Source organism: Tympanuchus pallidicinctus, unplaced genomic scaffold (assembly GCF_026119805.1).
Source record: "Tympanuchus pallidicinctus isolate F22 unplaced genomic scaffold, pur_lepc_1.0 scaffold1, whole genome shotgun sequence".
Taxonomy (NCBI): domain Eukaryota; kingdom Metazoa; phylum Chordata; class Aves; order Galliformes; family Phasianidae; genus Tympanuchus; species Tympanuchus pallidicinctus.
The window spans coordinates 33,739,517-33,758,900 of NW_026294618.1; the positions used below are offsets into that span (position 1 = coordinate 33,739,517).

Sequence of the window (19,384 nt, forward strand, 5' to 3'; positions counted from 1 at the left end):
ACAAACTACAAGTTACCTCTAAGATCTTAGGATGTCACTCCAAACTTCTCATGTAACTAGGATACAGACTTAATAACATTCATATCCTTCTATTCCCTCTCATCTTTTAGAATCCTAAGAAAATTGAAAGCCCTTACAATTCACAATTCACTCATTAATAATATAATCAAAATTCAAACAAGCCTGGAGCTTAATCAGACTAAATTCCTTTCCTAACTAACTAGCTTTCCTACTTCAGATGCCTCAACACTTCCTAAAAGTAAAGGAACATAGCAAATTCCCAAATGAAAGAACTGGAAAGAGGGACTGATCAACTGAAATTACTCTGACCAGGAGGAGAAAAAAAAAAAAAAAAAAAGGCAGCCCTGCTTCACCTACATCCACAAAGTTAGACACATGCCCATTAAAGGGTGCAGTGCAGACAACATACACATACAGCATTATGTTTTTATTAGACTTGTTATACACCAGGAAAATGTCCTGTGTTCTAAATACAATATCCAGAAGTAGCAATACTGGATGTCAGATCATCTACAAAAAACATTTAGGGGCAGGGAAATGGAAGTCATAGAGCATTAAGGCTGATCAAACACTTTCTTGGAAAACCTCCCTTTCCACTACCAGAAACGGTGGAAGATTAGCAGACCCTGAGCAAAGAGCTGGCAAAACAGCAGTCTACTGCCATACTAGACTTTTGTTATTACTCAAATTCAACCTGAGAAAACATATCTCCTACCAGAGACAATTACCCCTGTTGACCACGCAAGACAACTGCCCACCTTAAGAAGTCATACAAATTTCAGCAGCAACTTATAATGCAATTAATCAAGAATTCATTGCGCTATTGCCAAGACAAAGAATACAGAGAAAGAAGATGCATAATCAAACAAACATAAACTTTAAGCACAACAGAAAAGGCAAGGCACAGAAGAGAAGCGAAAGAGTAATGAGATCAACTGCTTAGAGTAACAGGAAAGAACAAAAGGACCAAGAAAGTTACAAGACCTATAAGCAGGGCAAACTTAAGCAGTTCCATGCATATGTTAGGTCACCATCTGGAGATCTGTAGTAATCTGGTAACCTCTCTATTCTGCCTTCTCAAATGCTGCACAGCAGCAGTGGCACAAGTTATTTTTGGAAATAGAGTGGGGGAGGGAAAATGGTTAGGAAAGTTACAAGATACAAATACATGAGAACGTTAAGCAGAACACAGTAGCGTGAAATGTATTTTTTGGCACGTTAAGCATTCAAGAGGCTGAGATCTTGATGAGTTTATATAAATTTCATAAACAGATATGTCTTCTGGAAGTTGCCAAAACGTGCGTCAGGATCCTCCTTTGAGGGGGGCCATATCAATTCTCCTAAGACTGCTAGAAGGAGCACATGTCTCTAAATACATCCATCTGACAGACCAGTGCAGGAATACATGAAACTTCAGAATAAGAGGAGAAGAACCTGCTCGTTTCCTCTGGTGCTCATGCACCCTTTGAGCAGAACAGTAACTGAATTCTCAACTAACACCACTAGGCCTTATGTGAAACGCAAACAACTTAAACACATCCAACATTTTCAGAGAAGCTGAAGAACCTGTGTGCACTCTGATACACTTACTAACTACCTAGAAGTTCCGGTTCTTAAGATCATACACGTCTTTCAGAAGTAATACAACATGTGCATGCAGTTACACTTACATCTGATTTTTAGCCGCTTGTCTCTGAGCTTTCCGTTCTTTCCTTTTTTGATCTGGTGGCTTAGCAAAAACAATTTCAATGTTTTCTCCCTCTAAATCTTTGCCATTCATTTCTTCCATTGCCTGAAGGAATTAACCAGACTTTAAATATACTTCTAAGCATATCTGGAGTTATCAATTTTATTCTATCCTTTAGAATATGCATTTTAAATGTTGTTACCCATAGCTAAAACAACAATATAAATCTAAAAAAAAATAGCATAATATTATGGGTTTCAGAAAGTTATGCATTTCCTCTTAACTTGCCTCTGAAACCCAAGACTGCATGTGTTAGTTTAAAAATCTTCCACTCAAAACTCTGAATAGGCTTCAAATCCTCACAAGTTGTTTCAATTAATGAAGTGACAGAACTGTTTTCTGAAAAGACACTAAGGAAAAATTTGCAGTAAGGCAATATATCTCTACTGTCAGCATAAATGCAAACACTACTAAGATTAAAAATTAGTGTGGTTTTGTGCTTTCATACGTTAGTTTGTTGTGTTTCTTTTTTTTTTTTTTTTTTTAAAGCCAGAAGCCAAAAAGTAATGGTCTCATTCTCAATTAAGGAAAAAAAACAAAAACACGCATGTATATTTCTCTCAAGTCACAGTAGTTGCTAAAAGTTGATTTCAAGCAGGGGAATCCTGAAGATTCTACCATTTTTAAGGACTCTACATAGCTGAGCCTTGACAGGACGCGTATCCTGTGAGAAGACTCTTTCCACCATCTTCCTAAGCATCTGCTTCAAGGCATCTGGACGAACAAGAAAAGCTAAATCCCCCTGTATCCTGTATCCTCCCACAGGACATAAAAAGAAAAAAAATAAAAATAGATACACTACAGGCAGGAGAGGAAATGCACTTTCCCTTCCCAACAACAGATGACCAGAAAAAAGACCAGGCTGACAAAATCCAGGGATGACAATTCCTCAGTTGTCCTGAACCTCTCATCAAAAAGGCCCTTATTCTACACCATAAAAAAATGAAGTTGCTCTGCCCCTAGAAAATAAATGTTTATCGCCTGTCCTAGAGAAACAGCTTTAGTGCCTACTAAAAATTTGTTGAGAAGAGTCATTCAACTTCTGGCACTTGTATTTCAAATTACAGGTATGATTACCTTAGATACTCATCAGAGAACTACGTAGACACATGCATCTAAGATGCAGTTTTTCAAGCTAACAAACGCTTTATTTTTTTTAGGAGCTACCCAGAGATGAATGTTGGCAACAAAAATGCTTAGCACTCCTCCGCAGAGTTACAAGAAACATACATCATCTAAATTACATATCTGGAAACTGTTTTCACACCCGCACGAGCACGCGCACACCAGTACAGCCCTCCTCACATACCTTTACAGCACCATCCCGTTCATCAAAATGAATGAAAGCATAGTCTTTTAGCTTCTTCACTCGCTCTAGCTTTCCAAACTGACTGAAGGCCTTTTCTAGTATCTCCTCTGTTACAGTGTTGGCGAGATTGCGGACAAACAGAACTTTTACCTAGAAAGCAAATTAGAAAGATTTAGAAGTGTGATCCAAAAGATGAAATAAAGTTTTGCAAATTGTTACTACTGGCAGCACTGAAAATATATTTTAAGTATAGTATTTAATGTATGTAGATAGGGGAATTTATATGCTCCTATAAGCACAAGTTGGCTGCAAGCATCCCTTACTGCTAAAAATATGAGATTCGTTTTCAAACATGATTACATTGCACTAGCATTCTGAAAGTCAACACTGTTTTTGTTAATCTTTAAAGGAATCCCAGCAGCAATAATTTTCAACTCAGGAACACTTTCAAAGTTGAAAGAAGGCAAGTGAAATTGGTTATTGGTTATACAAAATAATTAACTTATCAAAACATTCCATTGTTTAGACAGGTTTCTGCAGTACAGTCATCACTGTAATATCTAGGTCAGAGGTGACAGGCCTGCAGCTCTCAAGCTGCTTAACTTGTGGCTCCTATGCTACAACTACGCCAAACACTGGAGCAGCAGAACTGTGCTTGCCTAAGAAACACTCAGTGACCTGAATCCACAGCTAGAAGAGGGAAGAAACACAGAAAGGGATACTGACACTGACACTGCCAGCTGACTCCAGGACCTTCTCACAAGTCAAGCTGAGCCCTTTTTGTTTATGGAACAGCCACCTCCAACCAAATAAAAACCTATTCCCACCCTGTCTCTCTCACAGAGAGATGCAACACAGCTACTAAACTCTTTGAAGACTGCAACACAGCTTTTAACATGAGAAAGCCTGCTTACCTACTAAGAATTTACACATATCTGGTTAACTGCTGGACAGTGCTAAATCATCAGCCCAAAGTTTCATCTTCAAACAGTTGGAGGTTGGTGGCCCTGCATGTGGCAGGGGGGTTGGAGATTCATGATCCTTCCAACCCTGGCCATTCTGTGATTCTGTGAGGTTAACGCAAGCAAACATACTGCAGCTTGGCAAATACATGCATTAGACTCTTATTAGACTCTTATACACCAGACACCACGCACTGCACATACGTTCACTGGCTGATAGCATTTGCAAACTTGTCCCTGCATCCACACTAAGGCTGCACTAAAACACCTGTGCATTATCATCACCTTTGCATGACATCACCCATGAGCTACCTCTTACACTTCGGGAGTCCCTTCTAGATGCGGTCATCGCACCCTGACGTTACAGTGCTACCTTCCTACAGTGCAACTGCAGATCTGCAGCCTCTGTCCATAACCTCCCACACCACTGATGCCTAGCTGGACAACGATAAAAGCATGCAAACGTGCTGTATGACAGTATTTGACTTCCCATTCCTAATCCTAAAGGTCAACACAAGTAACACAGAGTACAAAGGGACCAAAGAAAGCACGTTTTGACTTTCTGAAGTGAAACTATAATCCCTGCTCCTACAAAGTATAGGAATTTAGTACACTCAAATATCTGCTTGTATGTATAACACATAATTACTATGTCTATGACTGTGTAATTAGGTTACTAATAAACAGAACAGACTTCCATAAATCCCTGTCTCACTAGATGGCAGAGTTAGGATGGAATGAAGGGACACTACAGACTGTAAGTCTGATCCAGATAATCAACTTCAGCCTTTGGCAACAGCTACCCTGGAGGATTCTCATGGGATGAAAGAAGTCACAGGCCAGCTCCATAGGGAAAACTTCATCCTATCCTGTGTTAACATTTTTCTACTTGCCTGTCTAGTACAAGCATGCTATCTTAACTGCACCTTAATTCAATAAAGTAAATTACAAAAGTTTTGTCACATAAATGCCTGCTTTTAGAATCAGTATCTTTCACTCAAAGATTATTCTTGTGCTTTAGGAAAGGATAAAATCAGAGCTGGTTCTCACAAGATTCCTAAGTAGCCTTCAACAGTAAGTCCTCAACAACTGACATTCTGTGTCAGATATGATTACAAACCATAAAGATTATCATCTTTTTTTAGTACAAGTTGCACCAGCATGACATTTTTAAAAACACAGAGAGTTTAAATTTTCTCCTGTGCAGTTGAACACATTGATCTCTAACACCTCTGTTCTTGCTACAAGTTAAATGCATAGCCGTGCGATGCAATGCATAGCTGAACCAGTCAACAAAGGTGTCAATGCTAAGAGAAAAACTGAAGCATGGGCTGAGTGAAGGTGAAACCATTTTTATTTCATTTAAGCTGAAGAGGTTTAAAAAAAAAAAAAATGCACTTGGTTAAGGCTCAGAGGTTGTAACCAAGAATTCACCAATGCACATCTGACAACCAATATACCCAACTATTCTGCATGCAAACACACAGCAGCATCGTGTCATAAATGCTGGACCCACTTGAAAACTGCTGAAGACTGGACTACCCCCAAAACTTTTGGATCTGCTCCTTTTCCTCCTCCTAACTACAGCACAAACACTTCAAACTTAGTTACGACATTCTCCAGGGGTTAGTAGCCCTGTCTCCTGCCCTATCATCTACCAGGCAGCCACGAGAACCAGACTTTATTTAGCTACTTAAGCTGCCAATCCAGCACATGCTCTGTACCCACAGCCATGCTACAGAAATAATTTAAAACATGAGTGGCATCAAAATGCTGCTTAGGAAAAAACTATTAGCACAACTTAAAGTTACAAAAAATGCTTCTTTGGATCAGAAATCAATTACTTCAACAACTGTATTCATATACAACCTGTTTGCACATGTACTACACTCCTGTAGCACACAGCCCAGCTTCAACAGCTAGTCTTTTACCTCAACATGCAGAAGATACTTCATATTTAAGGCAACATCCCTTTTATGCAAGGCTACAAGGTGATCTCAGTGCAGCCCTTCAGTACCTAAAGGGAGCCTACGAACAGGAGAGGAGTCAACTCTTTGAAAGGGTAAATAACAGCAGGACAAGGGGAAATGGTTTTAAGTTGAGGGGGGAAGATTTCGGTTGGATATCAGGGGCAAGTTCTTTGCTATGAGAGTGGTGAGGTGCTGCAACAGGCTGCCCAGAGAGGTTGCGGATGCCCCATCCCTGGAAGTGTTCAAGGCCAGGTTGCATGGAGCCCTGGGCAGCCTGGTCTAGTATGAAATGGTTGGTGGCCCTGCATGTGGCAGGGGAGTTGGAGACTCATGATCTTTGAGGTCCCTTCCAATCCTGGCCATTCTGTGATTCTGTGTGATCCTGTGATTCAGAGCCTTCCACCAAAGGAAGCATAGAAGAGTCAAGCACTCCCCCGTTTGCTCCTGAAGGGCAGTAGCTGGGAATATTGATAGCCAACCCGCAGCTCACACCTGGGAGATCACTGTGGATGCAATTGGCAGCTTGGCTACTCTTAAACCTAACACAACAGCAAGCTACAGAAAGTAAAGCCAACACTTCTAGAAGCGCCAGATGCAATCCTTCCGTATTCATACAATAAGTGGGCTAGTCTGGAATGGAGCCTCTGCACATAACAAGAACAAACTAAGGGATGCAAGAAGCCAGAAAGGTCAGCCACCAGCACCTGTGTCACTTACTGCCTTCAAACACAACCTGTGCACTCTATACTTCTCAGCATTTCTCAGTCTCACATTTGTTCCCTTTTCCACCAACTGCATGTATTTGGCAAATGGCACTGAAAACAACAAGTTCTTTCCTGCACATTTTTCACTTTCATGTCCCACTTAAATGCAAAGCAACATGAGGTATTACAACAGCGACACCTTAACAAAATTGTATGGGACAAAACACCATCAAGATTTAATTTCTTTAGCCTTCCTTTCCTTACATTTGTAAGCTTACCTCAGAAAGACACTGATGGGGACTCATGTCCCCTTTCACCTCCTATGTGATCATATGAACTATGTGATCAGAAGTTCTTGTTAGTTTAACAGTTTGTTGGATTAGGGCGGCTCTCTTTTGAGACAAGAAATTCAGACAGGCTGAGAGATGCAGGAAGTGCCACTCAACAGATTTTGCGTTTAAGATTCTTCCCTGCGGCTGATCAACTACAATACTGAGCAAGAAAAACAAAGCCTGCATCAGGATAATCCAAAATGCTTCTGCAATACCCTTACTACAAAAGCAGACTATTTTTTTCTCCTAAAAGTGAGACCCTGCCCAACCCTTTCTCCTTACGGATCAGAGAGGAGGAGATTCTCAGCAAAGCCATCTTACTAGGCCTATCCAAAGCAGGACTCCAGCAAGTGATGTGTCTCAAGACTAAAGTGAAAGCACAGGCAAAAAGCAAGTAAAGAGATAAGGATATGAGCTAACATTTTCCATCAAACAACTCAGCTACACAACAGAACTGACTTGGACTTGGACATTATCTAATGGGAAGAAAAATCAGGCAATCCATTCCTATGGCAAAATATCACATGGATAACAGAAGTGCTACAGTACACTTCAAAATGTTAAGAGTTCAGACTTGTGCTTAACTGAAATAGTCATAATCCACTCATAACGCTTGAAGGAATTAACACCCTGCCCAAGAAATAAAGAAAAGAAAAATAAGGTTCAAAATATACAATAATTGATCAGCTTCTCAAAAGCAACTGCTACAAGACATCTTTGAAAATTCCAATCTGCACATCTTATATGTTATTATTATATGTTTCACTTCTGAAATGACAAACATGCATTTCCAGGGTTAAAAATCATTAAAGCTTGTTCTCTGAACACAGCCAGATTTCTGTGCAATCAAATCTTAAGCTACAAAGACACTTGTATGTTTGGAGTCACCACAACCACTTCAAGAGGAGAAATTAAGTACACCAGCAAATGGACCATTTATCCTTGGGAGAATGAGATAACATCAGTCAGTAGCTCTTCTAAAATTCACATCGATTGTACAGTACATTCATATTCTTTCTTTCTCAATATCTCTTTCTTTCAAGAAGACTGACAGATGCGATTTAAACCTAGGCTAATATCAGGAAATACTTACTCTGGGACAACGCACTTTAATTATGTTATCTTTCTCTTACAGCTTTATTACCTTTGCCATGACTTCTGGATCTGGGTCTTCTATAGGGTCGGCCCATTCAACTGTAACAACATTTCCCCAGACTTTCACTTTGCCACTCATTAACCTACGTCTGGCTTGAGCAGCAGTTTTGTGGTCTTCATATTCAAGGAAACAGAAACCCCGGTTCTTTTTCTTGTCATCAGGCTGATGATACAATATGACATCTGTAAGGCCCTCTGAAATTAAGCAAAGAATTTATTCGTTATAGCTTTAGTCTGGGATTTTACATTAACAAGTACAGATTATGTTTCTGGGAAATACGCACCTAACCAATGGCTCCAAAAGGCACGACCACGCTAAACTCCTCAGACTATGAACATCATAAAGTTTCCAGACTTTCAAGATCAACATTTTCAAAAAGACATCAGGCTATCCCAGCTTAGCAATCCTTGTATTAGGTGAGGAAAGCTCAGAAACTATGGAAGAGTACCTTTCATCTCACTGACCAGAAGAGAGAGGGCAGCCAAAAGTTGTGTTTTGTCACTCCTCCTCTCAAACCCTTAAGTCACAATACTTATCAGCATGTGCTTTTTCCATGGATGTCCAAAGAACAAAAGGTTAAACTTGCATGATTTCAAGACATATAAAGAGTTTCAGTGTTGCTCCAGGAAACCTAAAGTATAGCATTCAGTAACAGAGGAAGCCATAAAACATTACCTTTTCAAGTTTATATGCTATTACCAAGAAGAGATCCTCATCAAAATGCAAAGAATTCTGAAGCACAAAACTAGTTATGTTCTCCAATCTGCTTCAGTTCTGTCTTGAAAAGTTTTTGAAACATCTCTTAGTACCGAAATAATGAAACCACACATTTGTTTGAATGGCCTTTTTAAACATTACACACAGTAAAACTGGAACTACACACCTTGTTTAATTAGACTTCAGCCCTTGGCACAGTAAATTAAAAAAGAAAAGAAAAAACAAACAAATCCCAGAAGTCAAGGGAAATATTAAGTCCTATCAGCCATCATCATTGAAGAAGATGGCAAGAAGTTCATTACTGATCACATCTGACACCTTCCAGCTCAATACAACAGTCACTGAGTTACCTGTTACTTTGCTGAATTCTTCAACAATTTGCTCCTTGGTTTTACTCTTAGGAATAGAACCAACAAAAAGTCTATTATTGGCAACAGAGATGCATACACCAATGTGTTTTCCAGAGCGAATTTCATGATTGTTGTACTGAAAGAAAAGCAGACAACCATTAGATAGATAACTTTCATTCTTCTCCAACTGCTGCACTATCAAATACTTAACTTCTATAAGTACATCTAGTAATGTATATATTCGACATTTACAACATTCTTATGAAATATACTCAATTATACCTATGTTCCTTAGACTACCTTCATAGCACACCAACAAATACCTTTCCCTTTTTGTTCAAGCCTGCTTCTTAATACATGTTTCTTTAGATTTTTCATGGAACTGTAAAAAGTTACGATTTGCCCAGGTTACAGAAGGCAAGAGTAATCCCTTCACAGCAGCACAGCAAAAGACCCAACTTGCTCTACAGATGGCATCTGTGAATTCTTAAATTGAATTGTGTACAATAGAAGACAGGTGTTGCAATTAAGGTCAGATTCCCTTCCAAAGCTCTGTAGTTCACAGACGACAGACAGCCACGATCAGGCCTTCTCCACAAAGCATGCAAAAGCAATTGCTGAATTCTTTCCAAAGCATGTAGATTACACACAGACAATAAGCAGCAGAAAGAACCTTCTACTGCTTTGAAATCTTAAGATTTCTGTTCAAATGCCTCTCCCAAAACAGTCTAAACACATCAGCAGTTCAAGGGGAAAAATACACACCGTTGCAGACAACTGCTGACAAAAAAGTGCCTTTCACTGGGATGCAGACAGACATATAGCACCCCAATAAGCAGCAAGGAGGTCAAATGGTGGTATGCCAACCCTTTTCCAACTGCAAGCCTAGCAACAGGCAGTTCTTCAACTAGGAAACCTGTTTTGTTGGCAATGTTTTATTGACAAGTAGTAGAGCAGCATTTCAAACTTTAATCTAGCTACTTAATCTAGCAAGTGGTTTTGTGTCTAGTGGCAAACTTCCCCACATATGCAAAGTATTCCACACCCCCTTCCTGCTTGGTGCACTAAAGATCAGGGTGAAGATGTACATTTATTTAGGCATACCTATAGTAAAAAAAAAAAACCCTGCATAATTAAGAATTGTCAAAGCTGTACAACTGTAGCAGACTTGAGCTGAAAGAGCTGCAGATGCAGAAATGATTTTCAGTGGCACCTTTCCAACTAGTTATGTAGCAAAACATAACAAAAGGGCAGCAAAAAGCATCTCTGTATCTGTTGACTGCGTGGCAAAGGAAGAATTCTAAAGTTGGAAACCAAATCACACAGCAATACGTGTATATGTTTAACAGCACTCACACGGATTAACAAAGAAACCAACTATAATGGGGAAAAAAATCCTTTAGAAGAAACACCTTTAAAAAAGCTAGCCCCTTATACATCTGGATACAAGATGCAAAAAGATGCTCCTTGAACTGAACATATAGGTAAGTTTTATCTGATATATTATCCAGATGTCCCTTTCAAAATACAAGACTAAAGTCTGACTCCACATTTAATCCAAATGACCCTCCCACACCTTGTAACAGGAACAACTCTTTTTTATTCTAACACACTGCAATTCCACACTGACATTAGTTTTTCATGCTACAATATATTAACTACTATTTTCTACTGCATGTTTCTCCTACCGCTGACAAGGCAGCCTGCAATTAGGTGCTCCTAAATATATATTGGTACTTCTTAGGTAAACAGTTTGCAAACCAACTGCAAAGTTAGATAAGGCATACACAAGCCCAATTCTGGATTAAGTGCCACAACAGCCAGGCCACCAAATTAGCAAGGTCAGCATAATGCTGTTCCCTCCTGTCACCACTGCATCCACACCCAAAGCCAGCAGAGACATCAGTACCCTATAGACACTACAGAAGACTCCTTTTCTGCTAAGTTCTTCAAGAACCTATTCACAGACAGGTGAAGTAAGTTACACCAAACAGCTAAGATCTGTTTTGCCATTTCATTCACTCTCACCCGCATTTATTTCTAGCAGTGAACAAACTGCTTGCATAGCTGGCAAACTGCTTAAGGGGGATGCTTGCATAATTCAACTGTACCTGCACTTTGATCAAACTTCTATCTGCTCTGGTCAAAACATGCTTTGAATTATAGCAGCATCTAGCACATATTCTCCCACAAGCTTAAATACATTCTCCTACAAGCTTAGGCCACTGGTTGTTATTTCTGTGCATGCCCACAGTAATACTAATCTTTCCGAAACAACTTCCAAAACTGCAGACTAACAACTTTATATGAAACAGTAGAAAGGAGAACTGAATGCGCGTGTATAAAACCACCTAGAACCCAACGCTTCGAGTACAGAGCCAGAAGGCAAACCAGACCCGACTTCACACCCGACTTCTGACAGGTGGTGCTTGTGTGAACAAACAACACTTGAGATGCCACTTGTACTAAAGCAGCTGGCAGCAGGGCAGAGATGGTGGACTGCATACTGGATGAAATTAAGACAAAATTAACTACTGTTCATATCTTTAGGTCTTCTTGTGTACCAAACCACAGCATCATTCCATTTTTGGTCTGAAGCATAGCATCAAAGTTATTTCAGACAAAATTTAGGCACCTCTCCCTTTTTAAGCTGCTGGTGCTATGCACAAACAAAAATAAGAGCTTCAACACCACTGAAGTTGAAGACTTCTTCTGGCAAATGAAGAGGTTAAGCCTGTATTTTCTGCTGTTTGGGTATTGACAAAACTTTATACCTGTCTCTTACCACCCACAAATCTAAGGCAACGCACTGACTTTTAACCTCATTTTGGTAAATTTCAGAATCCTAGATGGAAAAAAAAAAAAAAAAGCCACTGGGAAGAAAATGGGAGATAGAAGAGAATGATCGCTATCTCACTGTATCCAGAAAGCTGCAAAAAGAGTTTTCTACATATCAGGTTTTATGCAGTATCAAGAAGAACACTGCAGGTTAAAATACTAGGATGTTAAAACAGCTGACCAAGAGTTCAGTGCAGGTAGCTTTAGCTACCTGTCCCACATGTGCAACTAACGTAAGTCATCAAGCCACTATTTTCAGCAGAGCTCCACAGACATATTTTGCTGATTCTCATGCAAGTCACTCTTTGACAACATGGGCACCTTCTAACACACCAAACCAGCCAGCCTGCTACGGCTGGGACCACTCAAAAGCTGAATTGGATCTTGTGGCATCCATGAGAACTAACCTTGCCCTCAGAGATGCTAACATAAAGACTGAAAATCTGCCCTATCATTCCTAACACTTTTCAACTATTACTCTCAGTAGCAATCTAACTGAAAGACAGGAAGCTGTTGGTTTTTTTTTCCTGCTCATCAAAGCTCAAGTGTACAGAGGCATTAAGCACCTTCCTCCCTTGTATCACTGAGCACAAGACTGAGGCCAGGTATCAGATGTGTTATTTCTAGGGAAACTAATGGTTTCTCAAAGAAATAGGCTGCATTTAAGCAAAACGTAGCTAAGGAAAAAGCTCTTTATTTAACCAGTGCCTCCAATAATGTATCTGACTTGTTCCACTCTTGGTAAGTCATGTGCACAGCTCTGAAGAGTTTACACACATTATAAATAGCTAAGCTGACAATGAAAGTACAAAGAGGTACATGCAAACAGCTGAGTTTTCCTAAGTGCATTTGGATTGTGCACAGGAACACTGAACATTCTTGTTTAAAAAGTTAAACAACAGATAGCACTCTTTTTTGTGCTTCCACTTTTTTTTTTTTTTTTTAAAAGATATTTCAATATTTTCTGGGAGACAGTCCTATCTTTGTATTTATTTCCCTCTATCTATTGATTTTCATTATCAGTGTGCCAACAAGGTAACTTAATTGTCGAAAATGACCCTATTACAAAAGAGACATTTTAACTCTACTGGGTTTATATAGTATCAGCATAACTCAGAATGAGTAGGGCTCACACTCTTAGAATCACCTCAGCCAGATCAATGCAACAGCAACTAGTACAAAAAGATTCACGTTTCACTTGACTAGAAAGACAAAGGATGAGGGGGGTCTTTGAAAAAGAAAAGGTTGCTTCAATCATAAAATCAGGAAAGCTCATTAAGAGCTGTCTATTATGCCAGAATACTTCACAGCTCTGTCTAAACAGTGTAAACTTTTTAACCCGCAGCTTTTCTGTCATTTTCTAGTCTGTTTAAACAGACAGCACAGACCTTAAAAGTGATTCTCTCTCCTCTGAAGTATCTCATGAAATTGTGTGACTTTAGATACATTTTTCTACCGTGGTGCCCTCTGCTGGCACACGAGCAAAGCAGAAATCATACAAAGCCCAACCAACTCCTTTGCACTGCAGCAACTCAATCAGCACTTCCTCCAAAACTCATCCAAACACTGACAGCTCAGAAATCACTCCTGCTAACACAACTTTTGTACACAGTAAAGGCACACCTAACTAGACCAAACTTACTTGTTTTGTTTTTAATCCTGTCCCTAACACCTGTCCAGCAAAGATTTATATGCACAATAACAAAGAAATACTTAAAAACACCGAGTGGACATTTGTGAAATGATATAACAATGACACAGCTTAATTTTAAGCAGTCGGACATCAGCTAAGGACAACTGCTTAAAAGCCACAATGTTCTTACCAAAAAGTGAAAAAAGGGCAAATGAAAAAAACTTACCAGCTTAACAGCCTCCTGAGCTGCTTCTTTAGTACAAAATGTGACAAAAGCATATCCTCTATTTAGACCAGTTAATGGGTCCATCATTAAGCGGAGATCCCAGATAGGTCCAGCTTTCTCAAATAATGGAACGAGTTCATCTTCAAACAAATCTCTTGGAATCTTACCCACAAATATCTACAACAGACACAGAGTGTTGCTTATAAGAAAGATACACCCAAGAAATACAAATGCACCTACGTAAGCATCTCCTTCTCCTGACCTCTGTTCCAACAGAAGGCTGCTGTCCTGAATATACAGACTCTGGAGGAGGCCCACCATACTTTCTCTGTCCTGTAGTCACATCAAGAGTGTAGCCAGTTCTTTCCAAGAGTGCCTGCAAGTAGGAAATTTAAAATTTTAAAATCAGATGGAAATTTGGCTGATTTAGATGTACTTCAATCACAGACAACAGACATGCTTAAAATTCATCTTTAACCGTATTGCTTTGAAATTCTCACAGGCAAACAAGCCCAGTGCTTCAACAAGTAACTTGCAGAACAATTACTCAAATTGCCAAGAAAAGAAACAGTAGAAAATTTGGAGGTTCACATGGAGTTTTCCCCAATTCCTTCATTTTCATACACACACGCAAAAAAAAGGAGGCCAAGTATGAGAACACAGAGCTTCCCTTTAATTAGGAAGATCTTAGCAGCCCGAGCCACTTCTTGTTTTGGCATGCCCAATCCTGCAAACGTTTATGCAGAGAAGTTCCCTTCACTTAATGAGATTACTCATAAGTGTGAAGTTAAAGAACACATGTTTGACTGCTTACAACTCCTGGAACACTAGCAGTGTTCCTTCTGCTTCAGGTATCCCACCACTGAAGTGACAATAAAACTTCCTTCCTCCTATGCTGTCGTCCCTCCTCCTCCCTTCAATTCCTTGTGGGAACATAAAGCATTGCAGCACAACTGATCTTTGCTACAGTCACTGCACACAGTTACAAATATATTACCAACTAAAAACATTAACTGAAATTCACAATACAAACACCTACAGAAGCTCCTCTGAAAAGGGTCTTTTCTTAATAATTTTGTACAAAGACAAATCAACTGTACATGCAAAGGAATTGCTCGTTTAACTACTCATAATCAGAAGTTGATTTCACAACTGGAAAATCACAGAGCGATTTTAAACAGTACAGCCATCAGCAGTAACAGCTATGCTACCTGAAGTTATTTAATACGTATTGTTGATGCTTTATGTGGCATTGTCAAGAACTGTATACCAGTTGTTACATTATTATTTTTATTTTAATTAATCGCATCCCAGCCTCAAAATCAGGAGAAAGAGAGACGTACCAGTTTTGCAATCTACACACTTATTTTTAATCACAGAATCACAGAATTGTAGGGGGTGGAAGGGACCTCCAGAGATCATCAAGTCCAACCCCCTGCCAAAGCAGGTTCTTTCTACATGGCTTTTCCACTTCATTCATAAAAAGTTAAAGATGAAAGACTGCCTCAACTTTCTAAGACTTCAACTAAATGTACCTCTTTCTCCTTTCCTTTCCATTTGGTCAAGTAGGTTACCACAGTATTTAATGTAAACTGTAGTATGCCTAACTCCTGTCACAGCACTTTCTTGGTATCAGAAGACTCATCTGAAGAAATAATGTATTCTTTAAGACAGTTTTGACGCAAATATTATCTCCCTACCATGGAGTTCCTTTAAATCTGAATTGAGAGAAGAAAGCCAAGCCAGCAGCTGACATTCCGTACTCTGCACTCAAATACCTATGCTGACAAGTTTCCTACAAGCTCTAACTGCAAAGCAGCCTAACTGTCCCAACGAGCCAATACTCAGCACAAAAACCAAACTGCCAAATGTTTTTCATGTTTCAACACACGTTCAGTTCTAGTAATAGACAGTATATAAGTTCTCCTGAAGATACAATCTAAGATGAAAGCTTGTAAATAATGACAAAGAATCTATAACATCCTTTACTAAGAAAGCACAGTTCCTTAAAAATTAAGATCTCTACCACAAGCACTTTGGAAAAACAACACCAAAAACACAGTCTTTGTTCCTTTTATCTTTCAGTCACATACCTTAATTTTTGCCTCATCTGGTCCTTTGCTAGAATCTGCCACCTTGGTCCCCTGTTTTTCCCTCTGCCTGTACGTCTTCATGACTCCACATAAAAAGGCACTTTTGTTCTGCAAGAGATGCATTAATCTTCAGTTCTGCAAACATTACAAACCAGAACCTAATTTTGCCTTGAACTTCCACAGAGCACATTTCACATATCATATATGGTTCAGTGAAGAGATTTAATCAAACCTTTTGCCAGTCTACCAGCAGTTTATCCCTCAACAATTATATTCTGAATTGCTTAATGTTACCTGAACATGTGAGAGATCACTGTCTTTAAACTGCTGAAGCACTGCCAATGCACCTTCTTCATTAAATTCCTTTAAAGCTTCAATAGCTCTTTCATCTAGATCACTATGTGCAACTAGCCCTAGAGAAAAGAAAAAAAATTACTAATTACATTTGGGTAGCAATCTCCATTTAGTCATACTTAACACACCTAATATATCTCAGTGTCCCCTGAATTAATCGCTGGCTAAAAGTAAGTTAATATACCTAAGAAATCACTTAGTTCCCTACGTTAAAATTTAAGTGCACTTCGCTTACTTTTAACCAGAAGTGTCAAAAAAATAAGAATTAGACTAAGAGTTACTGCATTTATGTATTTCAGTTCTCGGAAACACACGCTAGACGAGGCAGGTTTAGTTTCAGTGTCCTGAAGTTGAATTCAAGAGGATCTATCAAAAACTGACTTAGCTTAATGAGCAATATACCACGATGTTTTGGGAGAAGACTGCAAACTGCAGTACTCAGAGCGATCACAGCAACACCAAAATCAAGCTTTACTATACTACTGCCATGCCTGACAGGCAGAAATACAATGACCTTTGCATCTATGAGCTCCAATACCATGCCACAAAGCATCATTTACATCAGATGATGACTACCAAGGCTTCAGTGACTTGAAATTATCTACAACTATAGTAAAAATGCACAAAGCCCACATCCCCTGCTCCTTCTAAGCATCAGCTGTTGCCTATCCCAGGTGGTACTATTCTTACATTCATACTTCTCTTTCCCACCACCCACCTCAAGAGGCCTGGCCCAGACTGGTGTCTGGGAAACATCATGACAAACTAAAACACCAAGAGACAAGAAAAAAAAAAAAAAAAAACACACAAAAAACCACAAAAAAACACCACAGATTTTGTTAAAACTGCAGTCCTCATACTTCTGGAAACCACGTGACGGTGCTCAGTTAGCCCAAAGACAGCAGAAGCCAATGAAATATCCTAGGATCTAGGAAGGTTTTTGCAAGTTTCATAGCTTACCTGCCACGTAAATTTCATCTAGTTTTTCAGCAACTTTCTGTGGTAAACCAGCATCAAGCAACGTCTGGAAGTGCTCAGAATGGGTAACTGCAGCAGAAGTGTCCATTGGCTCTTCAGTACCATTCCCATTCACATGTTCAGTAGCCATGTTTCCAGATATCTGTTCGAACGCAAGCAGCAGAACCGTTAAGCTACAAACACCTCCAAGCAGAACAATTCAAGTGACAACACGTGCAGCAGCCCGCCCAGTTCTCGTGGAGAGACGGCAGAGCACTTCCAAGATACTTTCAGCTTCCAGAGATGCACAGAATTCCTCAAAAGGAGCCCTGACACAAAGGGAAGCCCTAACGCCGCTGCCTGGCGGGGGCGGGGTGGTTCTCACTGCAGGTTTTACACAACGCAGCCAGACACTGACTCACCTCGCCCGCCGTCTCCCTAACGCGCTCCCCGGGAAGCTCCCGACAAGTTCGGGACGGAGCACGGAGCCAGGGGAGTGAAGCCACGTTCCGCCAGCTCCCGGCCCCGCCGCCCCCCGACCCCTCCGCGGCCGCGCTCCCCTTCTTACAGCGCCGCACCGCCGGCCGGACCGGGCCGGCAGAGAAACAAAGCGCCCATTCCAGCCAGCACCCTCCCACGGCGGCAGCGGCGGCCGCCATGAGCCCGCTGGAAACACGTGCTCTGCGCGCTCAGATGTCCTACAACTTCCTCCAGTGACCGACTTCCCCCTCCCCGCCGCGCTCCCGGGAGCGGGAGGAGCGGCTCCCCCCGCCCGCGCCCCGGCCCTTCCCCACCTCTCGCCCGATTCCCCCCGGAGCGTGGTTGCAACACCGCGGGCCCGATTTCACCACCGGCCCGGCCGCTCCACGCGCCTCCCGGCCGCGCCTCCGCCGCCACCGAGCCTCGCTTTCCCCGAAACAATGCGGGGCCGCGCCGCCGGCCCCCGGCGGTCCCTGCCCGGGCAGCGCGGCTGCGCTCCGCCCCGGGAGGCGAGCGAGCCCGGCAGCTCCCGCGGCGCCGCGCGGCGCTGCCCGTGACGGGCAATGAATGGCGCGGCGGGGCCGGCGGGACAATGAGGCAGAGCCACGCGTCCCGCACGGGGCCGTTCCCCCGCCCGCCAGGCCTACCCGCCGCCCCGGCCCGACCCGCGTCCCTCGCCGCCCGCGACGGCCGCGGTCGCGGCGCTCCTCCACCCGCGGCGCGGCGCCGCCCGGCGGCGCCGACGGCCCGCCGCGCGCCCCCCACCCCTCAGCCCTCCGCCGCCTCGGCCGGGCCCGGCCCGCTCCCGGCCCCGCTCCGAGCCGAGCCCCCGCCCGGCGCTGACCTGCGGCTGCGGGGGTGAAACGCCGTGCGAAGGGGCTCGGGGCGCGGCTGGCGGCTCGGCGTGCTGAGGAGCTGCCCCCCTTCTCCGCTCCCTCGGCGTGTCCGGACAGTATGCTGGAGCTGGCGTAAAATGGCGGCCGCTCGAGCGCTCACGCCGCTGCTGGCACCAACCCCAGCCCCTTCCACTCGGCTCGGGGGGGCGGGGGGGGGAGGGTGGGGGGGGAAGCGAGGAGGAGGCGCCGCGCGCGCTGGCGCAGCCCCAAACCCGGGGTCTCCCAGGCAGCTCCGCAAGGGTTATCGCCTCGCCCCGCCCGCCGGGCTGCCCGCGCGCGCGCGCTCCCGCCCCGCCGTCCTCTCCCTCCCCCGCGCGCCCGGAGGAGCACCGCCCCCTCCCGCCGAGGCGGGCGCACGCGGGGCTCGCGCACGCGTAGACTGCGCGCTGCCGAGAGGGGAGGCGGCGGCGGCGGGAGGCGCCGAGGCGGGGGTCGGCGGGGCGCTCCTGGCGTCATCCGCACCTCCTTTGCACCTGTGCGGAAACCGCTCAGAAAGAAGGAAAAAAATAAAATAAAAATAGTGGAAAAAGGCGGTGCGTGACGGAGCGCCGCGCCGGGCGGGACACGATTGGGCGAGCGGCCGTTCCCACGGTGCGCAGGTGGCACAAAGGGGAGCGCCGCGGCCGGAGGCGGGGAGTC

At 42.7% G+C, this 19,384-nt stretch overlaps 1 protein-coding gene across 5 annotated transcripts in view; it reads right to left on the reverse strand.

Annotated features, from left to right (window-relative positions):
* The window catches only part of SYNCRIP (synaptotagmin binding cytoplasmic RNA interacting protein), a 25,564-nt gene extending 6,688 nt beyond the window's left edge, over window positions 1–18,876 (reverse strand). For 4 of the 5 annotated variants that reach the window (XM_052702072.1, XM_052702061.1, XM_052702052.1 and 1 more), the window contains exons 1-10: window positions 18,694–18,811; window positions 17,373–17,532; window positions 16,353–16,471; window positions 16,059–16,166; window positions 14,228–14,341; window positions 13,966–14,142; window positions 9,269–9,404; window positions 8,190–8,395; window positions 3,078–3,227; window positions 1,692–1,813 (exon numbers count right to left, since the gene is read on the reverse strand). In XM_052702072.1, the coding sequence (XP_052558032.1) occupies window positions 1,692–1,813; window positions 3,078–3,227; window positions 8,190–8,395; window positions 9,269–9,404; window positions 13,966–14,142; window positions 14,228–14,341; window positions 16,059–16,166; window positions 16,353–16,471; window positions 17,373–17,520 (1,280 nt within the window). In that variant the 5' untranslated portion in view covers window positions 17,521–17,532; window positions 18,694–18,811. Of the gene's footprint in view, window positions 1–1,691; window positions 1,814–3,077; window positions 3,228–8,189; window positions 8,396–9,268; window positions 9,405–13,965; window positions 14,143–14,227; window positions 14,342–16,058; window positions 16,167–16,352; window positions 16,472–17,372; window positions 17,533–18,693 lie in introns of all 5 variants that reach the window. The other variant, XM_052702079.1, reaches the window with a different exon arrangement.
* Between the last annotated feature and the right edge of the window lie 508 nt (window positions 18,877–19,384).